An 18593-nucleotide genomic window follows, 5' to 3' on the forward strand; every position below is an offset into this window, starting at 1 on the left:
GAATCTGTATTTTGTTCATTTTAATTACCATGGTAGTAAAAATTTTAGAACAACTTTTTGTTTATAAATCTGAGACTCATTCACTATAGCATGCTAATTACTTAGATTGACTTGATAGGAACATGCACAGGGTCTGTCACTTATAGTACACATTCCAAAGGTGGCGCTTGAGAGAACTCCTTGAGGCAAGGAAGCCTGATTTATCAGGAGGACAATTCTGCACATGGGAATGCACCAGGAGAGGGTGCTTTCCCACAGCCGCTGGCCACACGCACTCAGGCTGATGTGGAGCACTTAGTCACTTAGGTGGTGGCTGTGACTTTTCCCTTCATCCCTCTTAAAAGGGAAGGAGTAAGTGATTACTTGGGACTTTGCTTCAGAAGACAGCCAGCTCCTGCAGGGACAAAAGACACTAGCAAACTATGTCTGTTGTCTCAGTAATGCTCATATGGAAAGTAAGATCCGTTAAGATTGCCCATGATAATAGAAAACATCTTTTTATCTTAGTACAGCATATTATTTGATTGGTTGTTAATAAAGGCATTTTTCCTTAATCTTACCAACCTAGGTATGTTGATGATTCTATAGCTCTTCAAATAGCACTTGGAAATAAAGACATAAATACTTTCGAACAGATCGATGACTACAATCCGGACATTGCTACGGTAACGTCTCAATGACTGCTGTATAAAAGCATGTTTTAGTTATGTCTCGAACTATGATTAATAGCAGGTTTTCATTTACTAAACATCTTTTAAGCATTTTTATATCCAGGCACTGTGCAGAGTGCGCACTGAGAACAGATTGATTGTAGAGAAAATCTTATATCTCTGAGAATGTAAGGTAAATGGTTAATTTTTTTTAACTGAGAAGTGACCGCATTGTATGTTATCAGACCTTTAGACCTGAGCATTTCGTTTAAATATGCCAAGAACTTGATGCCCTCTTTCCTCATCCTCACCTCATTCAGCCTCTGTGGCAGGTGGCATTTGGAATTGTTGAGGACCCAAACCTAGAAACACTACCCTCAGGAGAAAAAGCTGTTTTCTTCACTCATTCACAATTTAAATCAGCAAATATTTAATGTGCACCTCTGCTGTGTGTCTTTGAACCCTTTACTGTTTTCTTCTACTTTTTCCCAGTTGTATATATTCCTTAAAATTCTGTCTCCCAACATTCTTGGCTTTCTCTTCATATTTCTACTCATGCTTTGTTTTCTGTTCATATTTATTCTTTAGATAAGTTCTTAGGACTTTAATGATTTCATTGATGAAGAGAGCTTGCATGTCTACATCTTTACCCCAATCTCTCTCTCACCTGTGCACCAACCATAGAATTTCCACGGTCCTTTGGGTCTCTACATAAATTATTTCACTATAACTTCAAATTTATTCATAGTCAAAACTAAACTCTTCATTGTTTTTCAGCTTTCCTTAATAACATTTCTCTTTTCTTTTTCTTTTCATCTCTAATTACCACATAACATTATTTCTCTTTGTTGTTTATTTCCTGATTCTTCCCAGTCGAGTGCAGTCTTCATAAAGGCAGGATCTTGTGATCTTCAGTGCCGTATTATATTTACCGCTTTTAATTGTTGAATGAATGATTATCAGTTACATGATGTCATTCATTCTCTCAGACTAGAAAACTTGGAAGTAAACTTTGGCTTCCCTTTCATTGCTAGTTCCTCTTCCTTCTTTTAGTTATCTTTCTAGTTGATGTGTTCTTCTTTCTCATAGCTGCCAGTCTAATCCAGCTCTTTTTACCTTTGTTCACTAATTTCGTCCTTTATTAAGTGTTTATTAAGCAATATAATCTAAATAGTTAGGTTAGATAGGGTGCTGGAATATTAAGAAAAATAAAATACAATCCTTGCCTGTAAGGTAAGGTGCTCGTTGCCTAGAGCAGGGAGATGTGGTGATAGAGAAATGTGGTAAGTGCTGTAATAGAGATGTATTCTAGCCTCCTCAAACAAAACATGCACCCAACTCTACCTCAGAAAACAATGCTTCATAATAATAATAGCAAACATTTTTTGAGCATTTACTATGTTCCACGTGCTATTCTGCTTATAAGTACCTTACATGCAGTAACTCATCTACTCTTCAATAAGGCTCTGAAGTCAGTATTTACCATTCTCTTTTTGCAGATGAGGAAACAACTAGAGGGAGGTTAGGTAACTTGCCCAGGTCACACATTTAATAAATGGGAGAGCTATGATTTCAAACCAAGCTCTTCACTCTCTGCTCAAAGAGAAACTGGTGTGTGTCCTTGGTCTGCAAGGATTTAGTAGGGGTTTTTCAGACTGGTGAGTGATTCCAGGCTGAGGAAAACATGTACAGAAGAGGATAACGTGTTAAGGGAGCTATGAAATTGTTCATTATGGCCAGACCAAGAATGTCTTAATGTTTACTATATAAAAGAGTCAGAGCTTCTTGAGAAAGAAAAAGAAGTGAGCCTGTAGAAGGTGACCACTGACAAACTGGGGACCATTAGAACATTGAAAAGTTATCATTTCTGCCACCTGAAGTAAACCAAGCCACCAAGAGAGCATGAGTCCATAATGGTACTAAAAAAAGAACTTAATATCCGTCAACTCCAGTCACATAGCCCTTTCACTCAGGTTGCTATTTCCTTATTTTACTTCTACCCTGGCACTATCCAGTATGGTAGCCACTAGCCCTTTGTAGCTATTTAAATTCATTAAAATTTAATACAATTACTATTTATTTTTTCAGTTGTATTAGCCACCTTTCAAGTGGTTAGTGGCTGCAATATTAGCTCAGAACATTTCTATAATTGCAGGAAATTCTGTTGAATTTCTCGTATCTAAGGTCTCTCTCTCTTTTTTTTTTTTCCCAAAAAAAAGATAACCAGTAAGGGAATTTTAACCCTTGGTGTTGTCAGCACCACACTCTTCCGAGTGAGCCATGGGTTGGCCCCTAAGAGCTCTTTTTTTAACTATATTTTTTTTTTTAAAGATTTTGTTTCATGGATACAATCTCTTATCTCTGAGAAAATTATAATTTCTCGGACATTGTCTTCTGCTCTCTGCATTGTCTCTATGTGTTCTGAATTTGATTTTTCTGTTTGTTTTGGTCTTTTCTTCCACGGTGGAGACTTTGTACTGTCCATTTGTTTGTATTTGAGAGAGGCACTGCAAAGCTCTTTGGAAGCTTTGTGTGAAGGAATGGCGTTTATCATCTTGGAGTTTACTCTTGGGCGATCTGATTGCTATCAAGCTGCCTTTGCTTTGTGAATTCTCCAACGTCAGAATATTTTCTCTGCACAGGTACTTTTTTCCAAATAGTAACCCTCCATAGGTTATATGAACTTGGCTGTCTGCATTTTGACAGCAGGATAGAGAAAGTGAGTTGGGGCAGGGTGGGAAGGGATAGGGTGATTCCTTACAACTCAATATTTAGCCTTTCATTTAATCTCTGTTTTCAGACAAATTGATCTCTCCATCTTCTGAAATGCCTTCTGTTTCTGTATTACTGTTTCTGGGTTTTGAAACTCTACTTGCTCTGGTTCTGAAGTGGGGTGGATGTTACTTGACTGCATGGCCAGGTTGAACATGGGGACCCAGGGGCCAATTAAATCCACTTCTAACCCTCCCTCCACCTGTGGCCTCCATGGTACCTGGTGCCTTATATTCCTGGGCCTTTCTTCAGGTTTCTGTGGTGGAATTGGCTTCTCATTGGTATTCTCTTCTGCAGACACTTGGGTTTGATTTCTCTTATGCTGAGTCTTAAATTCTTCCGTCTATACTCACTATGGTTTGGAAATTACAGATATCTCCTAATTTTATTACAAATCAAGTTTGTGTTTTTTGTTTTTAAAGTTTTGTTGTTTTGGGAGTGATTGAAAGGAGAGGACTGAAACACTCTGCTATCTTCTTACATATTTGAATTATTGATGTTATTAGAATTTCATAAGGAATGATTCTTAAGCTTTTGCCTCAGAAACTCAAAAATAGTTGGCTGTATTGCATATGTCTAATTATGAATGGAAATGTTATGGATTGCTAATGTGGCCACTCTTTATAAACCCAAATCCCTGTCAGATCTTTCTCCTTTTTTATAGAGAAATTTCTTTAGGAGCCATTAATTGTACACCAAACTAATTAATTCTTTTTATTTATCTAAAATTTATTCTTCCCAGTCTGGCTTTCTACTTTCCTATTTCTCCTTTTTAAATAAAATCATTAATGGGATCTAATGCCATGAGCTATACTGCTAAAGCCATTTTGTTATACTCATTCCCTCAATTAAATTACCTTCCTTTGTTATTTCTTAAAGGGCATCCTGAATAATGTCATCTTGCTTTATTTTTATTTTTACCCTTTTTTTAAGTGAAAGACTTAGATTAGATGCCAAGTTTATGTGGGGGTTTCGTTAGGTAGAATTTATGCGCTGAGTAATGACATTTTTTGTGTCTTTGTTAATTTTTTTCGCTTTGGCTATTCTGTGTTAGAATGCCATTGCATCCTCTTAGCAGATTGTTGTCTTCCAAAATATGTTGTAATTGTGAGTGACTTATAGTAGCATTAAAAGTGATTGCTTACCAGTTCTAACTGGTGTTAAGCCCTTTCTCGGAGAAAGTTTTATGAACTACCCAATGTAGGCCAAAGTAGCTTTATTTTTATGTTTTGTCTGCTAAATATGGTACCAGGTATGGGTCTAATAGAAACTAGTGTTTTATAACTTAGATTGTTTTGGTTTGAACTCAACCAGTTTCTAGAGTTAAGATAGTTGATCACTTTGAATACATAATTTTATGCTTTTAACTTTCAGGTGCATTTTAAAGGGTATATAAATGATTATTTAGAGGCATATTGCCAGATAACTACTAAACTAATTAATATTGTGTATTGAAGTGATTCTCAGATTTTTTTTTTTTTTTTTTTTAAAGATGACCGGCAAGGGGATCTTAACCCTTGACTTGGTGTTGTCAGCACCACGCTCAGCCAGTGAGCGAACCGGCCATCCCTATATGGGATCCGAACCCGGGGCCTTGGTGTCATCAGCACCACACTCTCCCGAGTGAGCCACGGGCCGGCCCGTGATTCTCAGATTTTAAAGGTACTTTTCTCTGGCCACATTTCTTCAGTCGTAATCTCATTTCTTGCACTGTTCATTTTAGGAAGATTTTTTTTTTATTTCTTAGAAAAGAGCTAACAACCTAGGAGTACAAGACACATTTAATGGAAAAATATAGGATTGGCAAAATAGAAAATGTTATTAGAAGACAGTTCATCAAAAGCTGTTCTTTGGGGGAATGTTGAAAGTTCGGGTCCTGAGAGGTTGTTCGTGCCCTGGGAGTTAAGCGAGGCGTGGTGGCTTCTGAGGAATACAAAAATAAAAAAGGCCCTGGACATTGCAAATAGACTAGAGAGAAGTGAAAAAAAATCTGAAGATGAAGGTATTTCAGACCATTTGCAGGCAGCTAAGAAGTTCCAAGGGGTTTTCTGTAAAACCAGCCGCCCTTGTGGATTTTTCTACTTCTTCTTATTTATGTGGCCGGAAGAAAAAAGTGAACCCTTATGAAAAAGTGGACCAAGAAAAATACTCTCATTTAGTACAGTCTGTCGTGTCATTCAAAGGCCGTGCCCAGACCCCAGAATCATTGCTGGAGGAAGATGCTTTACTCTATGGACCTGTGAGCAAGAGTAAATCCTCAAAGCAAGATGAGGAAACAAAAGGTCCACAAAACTGGTTTCCTATCTTCAATCCAGAGAGAAGTGTAAAACCAAATACAAGTGGCACTTCAATTCCTTTAAAAATCCCTTTGCAAAGGAAAATAATACCAAGTGTGACCCGGATCCTTCAGCAGACCATGACATCAGAACAGATTTTCTATTTGAAGAGGTGGAAACAGCGGATGATTCAGGAATTGGGAGAAGATGGCTTTGCAGAATACACTTCAAACATCTTTTTACAAGGAAAACAGTTCCATCAAGCCTTGGAAAGCATACTTTCACCCCAGGGGAACTTAAAAGAAAGAGATGAAAATCTCTTCGAATCTGGCTACATTGAAAGCGTCCAGCATGTTCTGAAAGATGTTACCGGAGTGCGAGCTCTTGAAAGCGGTGTTCAACATGAGACCTTAAAGTATGTAGGTCTGCTGGATTGTGTAGCAGAGTATCAGGGCAAGCTGTGTGTGATTGATTGGAAGACATCAGAGAGACCAAAGCCTTATATCCAAAATACATATGACAACCCACTGCAAGTTGTGGCATACGTGGGTGCCATAAACTATGATGCCAACTATAGCTTTCAGGTTCAGTGTGGCTTAATTGTGGTGGCCTACAAAGTTGGATCCCCTGCCCACCCACACTTCATGGATGCAGAGCTCTGTTCCCACTACTGGGCCAAGTGGCTTCTTCGACTAGAAAAATATACAGAAAAGGAGAAGAATCAGAATATTGAGAAACCAGATTAGGGGCAGGATGCCATTTGGGAACATTCAGCACTTTCTCACAGTTTAGGAAGAAAGGAGCTGTTTACGATGATCTAAAAATGGAGGTGCCACCAGATCTGCGAACTACAACAACACAAGCAGAAGTATTTGTTGAAATCTATTGCAACAAAGGACAGAAAAGCCATAAAAGCATAGATTTAAAGAGCTGGACTTTAGCACATAAAATTCCAACTATGCTACCTCTGATTGTTACTTATCTGAAAAGAGGGCAAGCAGATTGACAGTCTTGTTGGTGACTCTTAGACTTCCTTATAGACCTTTTTGTGTCCCAGACAGGATGCCCAGTTCTTGAATTGATATTGGAAGGCAGTGAGGCTTAGTATGCCAAGCATTTCCCCAGGGTTCACTGGGAAGGAAGGGCCTCACACCTCCAGGGTGTGTGTGGAGGGAAACATACATCAGCCAACTACCACTGCGGTTTCCTAAAACATGTTTCATATACAGTATTGAGGTTCCCTGTGTATTTCAGCTAGCAAAGAAAGCTCACACTTAACATTTTTAAAAAATAGATAGGTGATCACTCAAGTAAACATTGCTGTCTGGAAAGATGGAGCATATTCTCTATGTTGTTGGCAATATTCCTTGGCATACCACCAAATAACCCCCAGAAGTAGCCAGAACCCAGTTTGAAAATCATAATTGTAGGCATTTTAGTAGCTATTTCTGGTGTCAGTCAGTGGATCATGTATACAGAGAAAATTTATCATATGTGGGATTTTTCAGCTATAGGGGAACAATAAAAAATTTTTTCTGTGTTTGATAGGCAATAAAAATCATTAGTTGTCATTGGGTTTGGGAAACTCAAATAAATGCCCATTATAGCCCTGGGAGAGAGTTTCCTGTTTTATGGAGTGGGCCTGTTAGAATTTAAGTTACAGTTGCCGCCTTAATATGCTGCTACGATCACTTTTTTCGTTCATTAGCCATTAATGAGAAATAAAATACAAGATGTGAGTAATGAAAAAAAAAAAAAAAAAAGCTGTTCTTTGTAAGGGTAGTTTAATATATTTATTTATAGTTTATGTTTATACAGAAGGAAATTGTTATTTTCCTTCTTCAAGTAATCTTTTTCCTTTTCCTTTTACAGCCTGCCCAGTCAAGAAGTCATAGTTGGAATGACAAAACATGTCAAAAGTCATCTAATGCTAACAGCATTTGGCACAGGAATTACTGCCCTAGATGTGAGTTGGATATTGTTTCAGATGCTACACAACTGAAGAGAAATCCCAGAACTGTGAGCACTGAACAAGTGATTAGTGCTAAAGGGTTAAATCTTGCAAGGAAGTTATCTGTTGTGAAAAGACCAAGAAGTGGTATGTATTTCATTTTTGCAAAATACTAGTATTGGTAGTATTTAAGAAATCTTGGCCCAACCCAAGTTCGCTAAGATTTTTCTCCTGTTTTTGTCTAACAGTTTTATAGTTTTAGCTCTTACATTTAGGTTTATGATCTGTTTTGACTTAATTTTGTTATATGATGTGAGGTAAGGATCAAGTTTCTTTACCATGCATGTGGCAGTTTAGTTGTTCCAGTACCTTTTATTAAAAAGTTTTTCTTTCCCCATTTAGTTGCCTTGGCACATTTGTTGAAATTAATTGACCATATATATGTGGGTGTTTTTCTGAACTATATTATTCTGTTCATTGCTGCCTCTACCAATCTTTACATCAAACACTGTTGTTTACTGTAGCTTTATAGTAAATCTTGAAATAGGTAGTGTAAGTCCCTTAAGTTCCTCTTTTGAAAAGTTATTTTGGCTATTCTGTGTTTTTCACATTTTCATATAAATTTTAGAATTCACCTGTCCTTTTCTTTTAAAAAAGGCTGTTGGGATTTAGTTGATCAATTGGGGGAGAGTTGACATCTTAACAATATTGAGTTTTCTGATCCATTTATTTAAGTCTTCAATGGCTTAAATGTAGTTTTAAATGTAGTTTTCACTATACAGGTCTTGCACATCTATTGTCAAGTTTATCCTTATATTTCAGATTTTTGATGCTTATTAAGTGCTATATTATATTTCAATTTCCAGTTGTTCATTGGTAGTATATAGAAACACAATTGATTTTTGTATGTTAATATTATATTTTGTAACCTTGCTAAAAGTCATATATTTATTCTAGTATCTCTTTTGTAGACTCCATAGGATTTTCTATATAGACAATAATGTCACCTGTGAATAAAGACAGTCTTGCTTCTCCTTTTCCAGTTTAGATGTCTTTTATTTCTTTTTCTTGCCTGCTAGAACCTCCAGTATAATCTTGAATAGAAATACTGAGAGTGGAGTACTAGGTATTGAGAAAAGGTGGGGATTTTTTTCACCATAGAAGACATTTAGAAGTGGGAAGAATAATTGTAATCTCTTCTTTCTCTCTCCTTTCTTTCTCTCAGACATCTACATCAGTGAATGAAAGATCAACAACAAAAATAAAACAACCCTTTGCGAAATTTAATTCATGCTTTTACTTTTAAAATTTAGGTCTAGGCTACTCATGTTTGGCCAAAATGTCCTGATTTCCTTATGAACCTAAATCTTTTTCATGATAATGTCTCTGAACCATTGTTTCTTGATATGAATTGGGAATGATACTGCCTATTTCACAAGTTTTTGTATATGTGATATAAGATAACATGTAAAAGCTCCCAGTACATAGCAAGTGCACTACACATGTTAGTTCCTTCCTTTTGCTACTATTGAGATAGGCTATTCATTTTATGTAGAGGGCTCATTATCAGGAAGTTCTTAATGTCCGATAAAGTGTGCTTCCTTACAACTACTACTTACCAATGATTATGTCCCCTGGGACCACACACAGACACAAAAACAAATATACCAGGGAATAAGTGTAATCCTTATTTCATGAGATAGCCCTTCAGATATTTAGAGACGGTGTTGTGACCCTCCTAAATTTCTCTTCCAGGCTAAAAGTTCCTTATCTATTCAGGTTGTGCTTTGGATATAATGCAGTTTTTAAAGAATTGTGTGACTGTTACAGTGAGTATGATTATTGAGATGCGTCCTGCTTACTACAGAATAAACATTCAGAATTGTGGCACTATTTCAGTCCTGTATCCAGACGTTGTGCTGTTATTTCTGCAGACTGAGATTGCATTAGCTTTTGTTAGCATTCTTGTCATTTTGCTGGCATTTGCTGAGTTTATAATTGAAATCTGCCAGTTGCTGTTAAGCCAGGTGCTATTATATTTTAAACATAAATGTGGATTATCTCTGTTGTGTTAATTTTAATTCATTTTAGTCCATTGTTCTTCCTATTAATTTTTTTCTTCAAGTTTTGTTTAAAATGTGTTTGCTTATATACTGTTTAATTAAATCAGAGCAAATACAGAAATCTAGAACACATGAGACAGAGTTCCTTTCAGACCAGCAGTTGCTAGAAGTCTCTTAGGACTGTACAACTCACGGCAAGTCCACATAGCTAATATACAATAGATGCTGCTCCATGTTACCCACTAGGATAACAGGAGAGACACTGACGTGTCTTGCTGAAATCAAGATATGCTCAATGTACAGAATTCCCCTGAAGAGACAGTATAACAACCTTATCATAAAAAGAAAGTGAGGTTAGTCTGGTGTGGCCGCTTCTTTGAGAAGCATTGCTGGGGATCCTAGAATACTTACTTTTTCTTCTTCTGTAAGGGCTCACGATTTCCTGCATAGTAAACAGATTTAGCTTTTCCCAGGGATCAACATGACATTTACTGATCTACAGCTTTTAAAAAATCTTTTAAAACTTTGAGGCATCATCTTGTCTCTAGTATTTTGGTACCTCTAACCTATCTTACCAACTTCAGTCCTGAGAACTTGCGCCTCCATGGAGCGAAAGCTGTTCAGGCTCTGAAAATTAGCTAACTACTTTAAAGCACCTTAGTGCCATCTTTATGTCCTTTTCCTAACTTGGGCTTTAAATTTTGTATTATTTAGTCTTTTGATTTATTCTAATACTACAGAGTGCATTTTACACACAGCATTCTTCTTGGACCTCATAGGTAATGAGGATCACGGCTACAGCACAAATTACTTTTAACCACACGACAGTCACATATGCTTCAAAAACCATATACATACATGGTGTGTATAATTGGAACATTTAAAAAACCAATCATTAATCATATATTTACATGAAAATTGCCCTAATTTTTTTTTTTATGTTCAAAATTAAGCCCTTAGAATAATGAGTTTATGAGTATGGCCATTGATTTGGGTAATTTGACATAGAATTGTACAAATAATTGACATTAAATCTTAACCAATTAGTGAAAGTGTAAAATACAGCTAAGGGAGTTTTTTTGAGTCATGCTTGTGTTTCCTTTTGTGCAACATAGTTTAAAAAAATTAGGACAGTGGGGTATAGACTGTGAAGTTAAGGCCAAATCTCTAATTACATGGGAAACAAAGATTATAGATAATTTTGTTTTTATTTAGAAGAGCTGTCAGAAGATGATCTACTGAGTCAATATTCTCTTTCACTTACAAAGAAGACCAAGAAAAATAGCTGTGAAAGTAGTAAATCATTGAATTCTTCTGAAATGTTCATGCCTGACCTGGTAGATGGAACTGCTAACAAAAAAAGCTTAAAAACGCCACCTAGGACAAGGAATAAATTTGCAACATTTTTACAGAGAAAAAATGAAGAAAGTGGTGCAGTTGTGGTTCCAGGGACCAGAAGCAGGTATGGTTATATCTACAGAATATTGTTTGTCTGCTGTATTTTATACTCTATTGATGTGTATTTTGTACCGAGTAAACATTGAATCGAGAGGGGCGTAGTTGTAGGATCTTCCTTAATCTGATTATGATTTTATCATGTACAGATTGAGTATCCCTTATCCAAAATGCTTGGGACCAGAAGAAGTGTTTCAGATTTGGGATTTTTTTGGGTTTTGGAATATTTGCATATACATAATGAGATATCTTGGGGATGGCACCCAAGTCTAAACATGAAATTGATTTATTTTTCATATCCACCTTATAGCCATGGCCTAAAGGTGATTTTAGCAATTTTTGCATGGAACAAAGTTTCTGTACATTGAACCATCAGAAATCAAAGGTGTCACTATCTCAGCCACCCATGTGAACAGTCTGTGGTTGTTTGAGATCACCATCATTCCTGACTCGGAATTTATAAGCTGCAGACAAGTAATCCTTTTCCTACAGTTATTCTCACATAAATATTTAACAGTAAAAAAAATATGACAGTCCATTAGTACAGTGAAAAAAATCATGCATTCCAGGTAACTAAGCACTCCGTAGCATCACCAGAATACCTGTATGGGCTGTTAAACACCAGCATCAACAAATAACAGCAGGCTTTCAGTCTTCACCTAGGATGCTGTGTTTTGATTAAAGGGTTAGTGTACACTGTATTTTATTTGTTTTTAGGAAAAGATATATCACTGCTGAAGGGGGCTGGGAGGGTCTTTTTTCTCCTGGGACACTCAATAGACTTTGTGTGGTGTGCCTGCATTTTGACTGCGACCCATCACATGAGGTCATGTGTGGAATTTTCCATTTGTGGCATCATGTTGGCACTCAAAAAGTTTCAGATTTTGGAGCATTTGGGATTTTGAATTTTTGGGTTAGGGATGTTCAACCTGTATTACTTTAGTTCTAACCTAAATGCGTTGCTGTTACTTTCAACTTCTATTAGTTTTGTGATCTCTCTGTACAGAATCAAAGTAAGAGTATCCCCTATTAACATTTTGCATTACAGGAATTCTGTTTTGTTGGGAGTTCCCTACCCCTCTTTCTTTTTTCCTAAGTTTTTAGTTTCTTTGAGGGCTTAATACAATTTTGCAAAGTATTTTCAGAAATATATTCAAATATAGATGACTATAGAATTGTAATATTAATTGAAAACCTGATACCATGCTAGGTGCTATGGTTACAAAAATGAGATACATAGTTTATGTTCTTCAGAAGCTTATAGTCCAATTGGAAAAACACGTACATAAAATCTTTTTGTACAGTGTGGTAAGTACAGGCATTTTTTGGTATTCATGGGAGTTGGGGGTGGAGTTCCAGGACCCCCGAGGATACCAAAATCCGCAGATGCGCAAATCCCTTATTAACATGGCATAGTATTTGCATATGACCTACACACATCCTCTTGTATACCTTATCTCTAGATTACTTATAATACCTAATACAATGTAAACGCTATTTATGGCTGGCCAGTTAGCTCAGTTGGTTAGAGAGTAGCCTTATAACATCAAGGTCATGGGTTTGGATCCCCAAACCGGCTAGCCACCAAAAAAAAAAAAAAAGAATGCTATGTAGCTATGTAAATAGTTGTTCTACTGTATTTTTATATTTGTATTGTTTTTTATTGTACTATTATTTAAAATTTTTAAAAAATATTTTCAATCCACAGTTGGCTAAATGCACAGATGTAGAACCTGCTGGTACAGAGAGCAGACTATAGTGATAAAGGCACATGAAAGGTGTTTTAAGGGCATCTCATGCCGGGGCAGTGGTTGGAAAAGGTGAGAGGAAAAGGGTGGTTGGGTGTTCCTACCAAGGATTAAATGACTAGTGGGGTCATGCAGACAAAAATTAGAGCCAAGTAGAGTGAAATTCTGGAGCAAAGGCCTGGAGTTGGGGACTAGACAGGTATGGGCAGTGACTCGCGCTTGATTGTGCCGTCATTACCACTGCCAGGCTGCAAGCTGGGGAATTGTAGGTGGTGAGGGAGCAGAAATAAGCAGAGGGCTGGATCATGGAAGCCTTGTTTGCCAAGCTAAGAAATTTTAGTCATCTTCAGAGGGGATGGGAAACATTTAGAGGTTATAATCAGGGCAGGGTATGATTCAATTCCTGTTCTAGATAGACCAGTCTGGGCACCCTGTGAAGATGCACTCAACAGGGCCAAAAGTAAGCACACAGGTAGGTTAGGCTGCTGCCATAGTCTCTGCAAGTGATGATGAGATTTCACAGTCAGTATAACTTGGGGATTAGGAATTGAGACCCTGAAGTGAGGCCATCTGGATTTGAATCCTGTCCTGTTCACTCATGAGATTGACCTGGGCAAGTTAACTTCTGGGTGCTTCAGTTTCTTCTTTTTTAAAACATGGGGCTAACAGTAACAACCTTAGGTTCAGGGAGAGGATTGAATGAGATCGTGTAAGTCAGGTGCTTATGACAGTGCCTGACATGATAGACATACAACGAAAAACTCTTATCTTACTGACTTTGGGTGATGGTACCACAACCTGGAAAAGGAATTGTCAGTGTCAGACATGTCTGACATGTCAGTATCATGTCTAGATATAGTAACTTTAAGAAGGAGAGGATTTACCAGCCCCTGTATTCCTCTGGAAGACTTAGAATAAATATTTTTTGTTTTTCAAATTTATTAAATCAAGCTGCACTCAGTGTTGTCTAACCATGATAATGGGAGATGGGTATGAAGGAACGAACCACTGGTAATCTTTAGGCCTCACTTTACCTGATGTTCCAAACCCTTCCCCCATCAAGTCTTCTCGAGGAAACAGGCACAGTATGTAAGATCCGTGCACCATGCACAAATCCCATAGACTGGGATGGCTCACTTCACAAAAACCATGAGACTGAGACTGATGCAATCAAGCAAGAGGGACTTTATTCCAGCATGCTGGGGTCACTTAGTCTCCTGGACAGAAGTGACCCTGAGCTTACAATACAAGCACTTTTTATACAGTTTCTCTGGACAGACCCTTGTGATAGGATGAGTTGTTGGTTATCTGTGGCACCTTTAGATTTATGGGTAGACTTTAGCAGGCTGGTACCCCGATAGATTTGTGGCACCTTTAGATTTACGGGTAGGCTTTAGCAGGCTGGCTGGCACCCCGATAAGGAACAGTGCGTTTCTCAATCATTTATCTTCCCTGGGGTCTGGCCAGGTGGCCTTTAGATGAGGAACTAGTCAGTTCCTGGAACCGGGTGGGGGTCACTCCCTTCCTGGAATGTTTAGTGTGCTCGGGCCTGCCTGACCTCTATACAGCCTCTTAGAAGCTGCTTTACTTAAAATGTTTTTAGCAAGCATTTGTTACAAAACTGCGTACATTAAAGTTATATTTTTCTACAATTCCACTACAATTTTCTACGTCCCCTACAAGTACAGTACAGTTACATGATCAGTCTGATTCTTCTTTCACTAGTCACTCATTAAAGGTGCTTGTGAACAGTGGAATTATGAAAAAGTGGCCGCAAAAGATGGAAAACAGGATTCTAGGTGATTTTTTCTGATTAATAAATTTTAGAAAGTTGACTTCTCTCAGTTGAAGAAATTTTTGGAACTTGGTTTTATTTTTTTATTTAGGTGAGAATAGAGTTTTCCTTTTCTGCTGCTTAGTGTTGAACTCTTCTTTGGAGACAATAAGAATAGTGTGTGTGTGTGTGTGTGTGTGTGTGTGTGTGTGTGTGTGTGTGTGTGTGTGTGTGTGTGTGTGTGTGTGTGTGTGTGTGTGTGTGTGTGTGTGTGTGTGTGTATAGGACTTGCTTATTTGGTCACTGTTGAAGCTTAAAGAAATCTCCAAGTTCGAAGCTATATATAGCTGCTTTATATAGTTTAGTGAGATGTTTCACTAGTAAGTTGTTCAGAGGATGCATTGAGAGATGCCTGGAGAAATAATTTTTTTCTCCATCAGCTTCCCATGAAACAATAACTGAGAGTAAGTTTGACATATAATTTTCTGACCTGGGTTATATAGCAACATCTGGTAATACTAGATGTTATTAAATTAGCATTCAAAGTTAATTTTCAAAGTTCTTTTACCCCTCATAACAATATTATGAGATACAAAGGGTTGATGTTATTTTCATTGTTTTGTGTTAAGTGATTAACACTCAGGGATTAATCTTCCCCGGGTTCTTGTAGTTCATACTGGTGGTAGGAGGAATTCCTAGTCATAGCTGATGTGCGGGTTAGAAGCAACCTGCAATCTGGCAAGCCTGGATTTGACTTCTCACTGTCATCTTGCTGATTGTGACCTTTCCCATGCCATTAAGTTCCCTAAGCCTGTTTCTTTATTAAATATGGATGATCACATAAGGCTCTTGTGGAGGTTGGTAGACGCTCTCTATATCAAGCATCTGGCACAGTGCATAGTCATTAATATATATGTAAGCATTCATCACAACCCCTCCTTTTTAATATGATTCAGCTAAAAGGAGGTATCGAACATGCAAAAAGTTGTCTCTGGTCTGTCTACTTTTTGGGAAGTCTATTTTAAGTTTTAATTATCTTTATTTTGTAGATACTTATCCTAGAAACATGACAGTTTATCTTTTGAGATCTAGAAATGTGATATCAGTTAAATAACACCACAGGCTAATGGGAAGAAGGAGCTGTGAACTGGGAGTGGTTCTGGGTTTTGCTTCTGTTCTCTAGCTGATTAATTTTATATCCCTGGGCACCGTCACTGTATCTTCTCTTTATCCATGAAATAATACGTGGAAGAATAGTTGGGCATCACAGGAATTGCTGTTTATTTAAAAAGGAATTTGTGATCAGATGTAGGAGCTTAGTTTTCGGCTTAATGAAAAGCCTAGTAAGTGCTTTCTTTCCATGTACCACTTCCTGCCTGGTACCCACACAGCATATCTAGGGATTTGATGAAAGGATAGAGAGAATTTTACTCTCCAGCATTTAGCAAATATTCTGTTTGTCATATTGGATTTGAACTAATACTTGTTAAGGAGGTAGATTCTCTTTAAGTTTCATATTTATATGATCATGTACTCTAGGATTTTCTTTTCCAATCTAAAAACTCTTCTTGAATAAATCTTTCCTCAACAATGATACTGATCTTTCTTTCATTTTTATTGGAGTGTTTTTAAGCAGTTTTTTAAAAAGCTTCTACATGGAATAAGTAACACCTCTTCAGTAATGTAGAATTTAATGATTGATTTGAAGCTCTTAACCTCAATATTTAAATAGTGTGGAAGCTTATAAAATATATAACAAGCTAGTAGATTAATATACTACTACAAGTTCCCAGGTGAGTTGATGCTTAGGAATGAAGTTAAAGATGAGGGGTAAATGGCTAACTTCTTTCATTTTGCTTCCTGCAAAATATGAGACAGTAGTTATTAATTATCCCTTCTGTTGCATATTTCCATATCTGTTCATGTATTTGACTATCAGCTGTGTGTTAGCCACTATTCTATGTATTGTGGTGGATACAAAGACATGGACAGTACCTGTCCTCAAGGAGTTTATCTTCTGTCTGGGAGTTTAAAAAGTTGGGAGAAAGAGCACCTATGAGATGATTAGATAAAAATACAGAAGTTCCAAATCTATGTGTATATGGATGAGTTCTTTTAGAAAGTCCTGTCAAAAATTTATTGTATAAATAAATTTCTAGATGTGTGAATGTTTTCATAATCAAGATTTAAACTTTGAATAAAATTCAAGATCTATATTGCCTTCATTTATGAAATAAATTATGTGTTTATGAGACTTTTTTTAAAAAGAAATTCCATGTTGAATATTGAGTCCTTGATGGAGTTTGGATGTGTTGTCCCCTCCAAGACTCATGTGGAAATTTGATCTCCAATGTGGCAGTGTTGGAAACTGATGGAGTCGTGGGGGTGGATCCCTCATGAATGGATTAATGCTCTCTCTGGGGGAGGGGGGATTAATGAGTGAGTTCTGGCTCTATTCGTTCCCATGAGAGCTGGTTGTTTATAGGACCCTGGCACGCGCGTGCTCTCTCTCTCTCTCTCTCTCTCTCTCTCTCTCTCTCTCTCTCTCTCTCTCTCGCTTCCTCTCACCATGTGATCTGCTTGTATCCTCCATCTCCCTGCCACTTTTCCACCATGAGTAGAATCAGCCTGAGGCCCATGCCAGATGCAGCTCTCCCAGAATCGTAAGCCAAATAAACCTCTCTTCTTTATAAATTACCCAGTCTCAGGTAATTCTGTTATAGCAACACAAAACGGACTAAAACAATTCCTTGCAAGAAAACCCTAAAATACTTACCCACTCTTTCTGAATTTTTTTGTTAGATTTTTTTGCAGTTCTCTGGATTCTGCCGACTATGTATCAAAGAAAGCTAGCAGCCAACCTCTAGATGAAACTGCTGTTACAGATAAAGAGACCCATCTAAATGAATCAGATTGTCTAGACCTAGAAGGCAAGAAGCAGGTTGATACAAATGTAGCACATAATTCAAGTGATCAGATTCCAGAGGATGTAGCGGTGTTCCCTGATGAGGAGTCTCAGTCTTTTAAGACCAGCAGATTCACAAGGACCATTTCACCATCCACTTTGGGGACATTAAGAAGTTGTTTTAGTTGGTCTGGAAGTCTTGGAGATTTTTCAAGAACTCCCAGCGCCTCTCCGAGCACAGCATTGCAGCAGTTCCGAAGAAAGAGCGATTCCCCCACCTCTCTGCCTGAGAATAATGTGTCTGAAATATCTCAGTTAAAGAGTGACGCGTCAGGTGACGGGTCTCATTTCTTATGTGAAGTGGGCTGCTCCTCACAGTCCCAGGAAAGCATAGAATTGTCACCGCACAGTTCAAATGCATCCAGACTTTCTCAGCCTTCTAGTAAGGATTCTGATTCAGAGGTAAGTAGAATTATGAAGCCTTTGTTTTTAAATGCATATGTAAGAGAAAATAGGGTGTTAATTAGATAATTGAGATTTTGCCTATATTATGGCAATGACTGGCTATCTTAATTTTTTATTCTGTATCCCTCTGTGTAGAAAGTCCACATTTTATTTATTTGAAGGACTTCTGTCTCTTTCATATTTTAAACTCCTGTACATTTAATCTAACTTTATACTTCCTGAATCACTGTGTGTTCCATTAATGGGTACCTCAATTTGTGGCACAATTAAAACCTAAGCAGGATGATAATCTATGAAATGAAAAATTATTATAAATTTATGATTTAAATCCTAATATACGCATGAATTTAAATAACACTTGAGACCTCATAAGGAAATGGCCTTGTTAATGTAATGATGTCTGTCTTAAGTTTTAGTACTTCAGAAATATATTTTCATTTACTCTTATTCCTGCTAAACTTGCTCTTTATAACAGAACAAAATATTAATCCTAATGATTTTTGTTATTCTGTTTTAAATATATAAAAGCATCCT

At 37.3% G+C, this 18593-nt stretch overlaps 2 protein-coding genes across 4 annotated transcripts in view; both read left to right on the forward strand.

The window, feature by feature from the left end:
• EXO1 (exonuclease 1) overlaps positions 1 to 18593 on the forward strand; it is a 37906-nt gene that overhangs the window by 8919 nt on the left and 10394 nt on the right. For 2 of the 3 annotated variants that reach the window (XM_063082850.1, XM_063082852.1), the window contains exons 7-10: positions 569 to 665; positions 7571 to 7796; positions 10928 to 11174; positions 17492 to 18056. In XM_063082850.1, the coding sequence (XP_062938920.1) occupies positions 569 to 665; positions 7571 to 7796; positions 10928 to 11174; positions 17492 to 18056 (1135 nt within the window). The remainder of the gene's footprint in view (positions 1 to 568; positions 666 to 7570; positions 7797 to 10927; positions 11175 to 17491; positions 18057 to 18593) is intronic. The other variant, XM_063082851.1, reaches the window with a different exon arrangement.
• LOC134366484 (mitochondrial genome maintenance exonuclease 1-like) lies at positions 5281 to 6473 on the forward strand. Its single transcript, XM_063082884.1, has 3 exons — positions 5281 to 5295; positions 5395 to 5692; positions 5933 to 6473. The coding sequence occupies exons 1-3, from the start codon at positions 5281 to 5283 to the stop codon at positions 6442 to 6444; spliced, it is 825 nt and encodes a 274-aa protein (XP_062938954.1). The 3' UTR covers positions 6445 to 6473.

Source organism: Cynocephalus volans, chromosome 18 (assembly GCF_027409185.1).
Source record: "Cynocephalus volans isolate mCynVol1 chromosome 18, mCynVol1.pri, whole genome shotgun sequence".
NCBI lineage: Eukaryota > Metazoa > Chordata > Mammalia > Dermoptera > Cynocephalidae > Cynocephalus > Cynocephalus volans.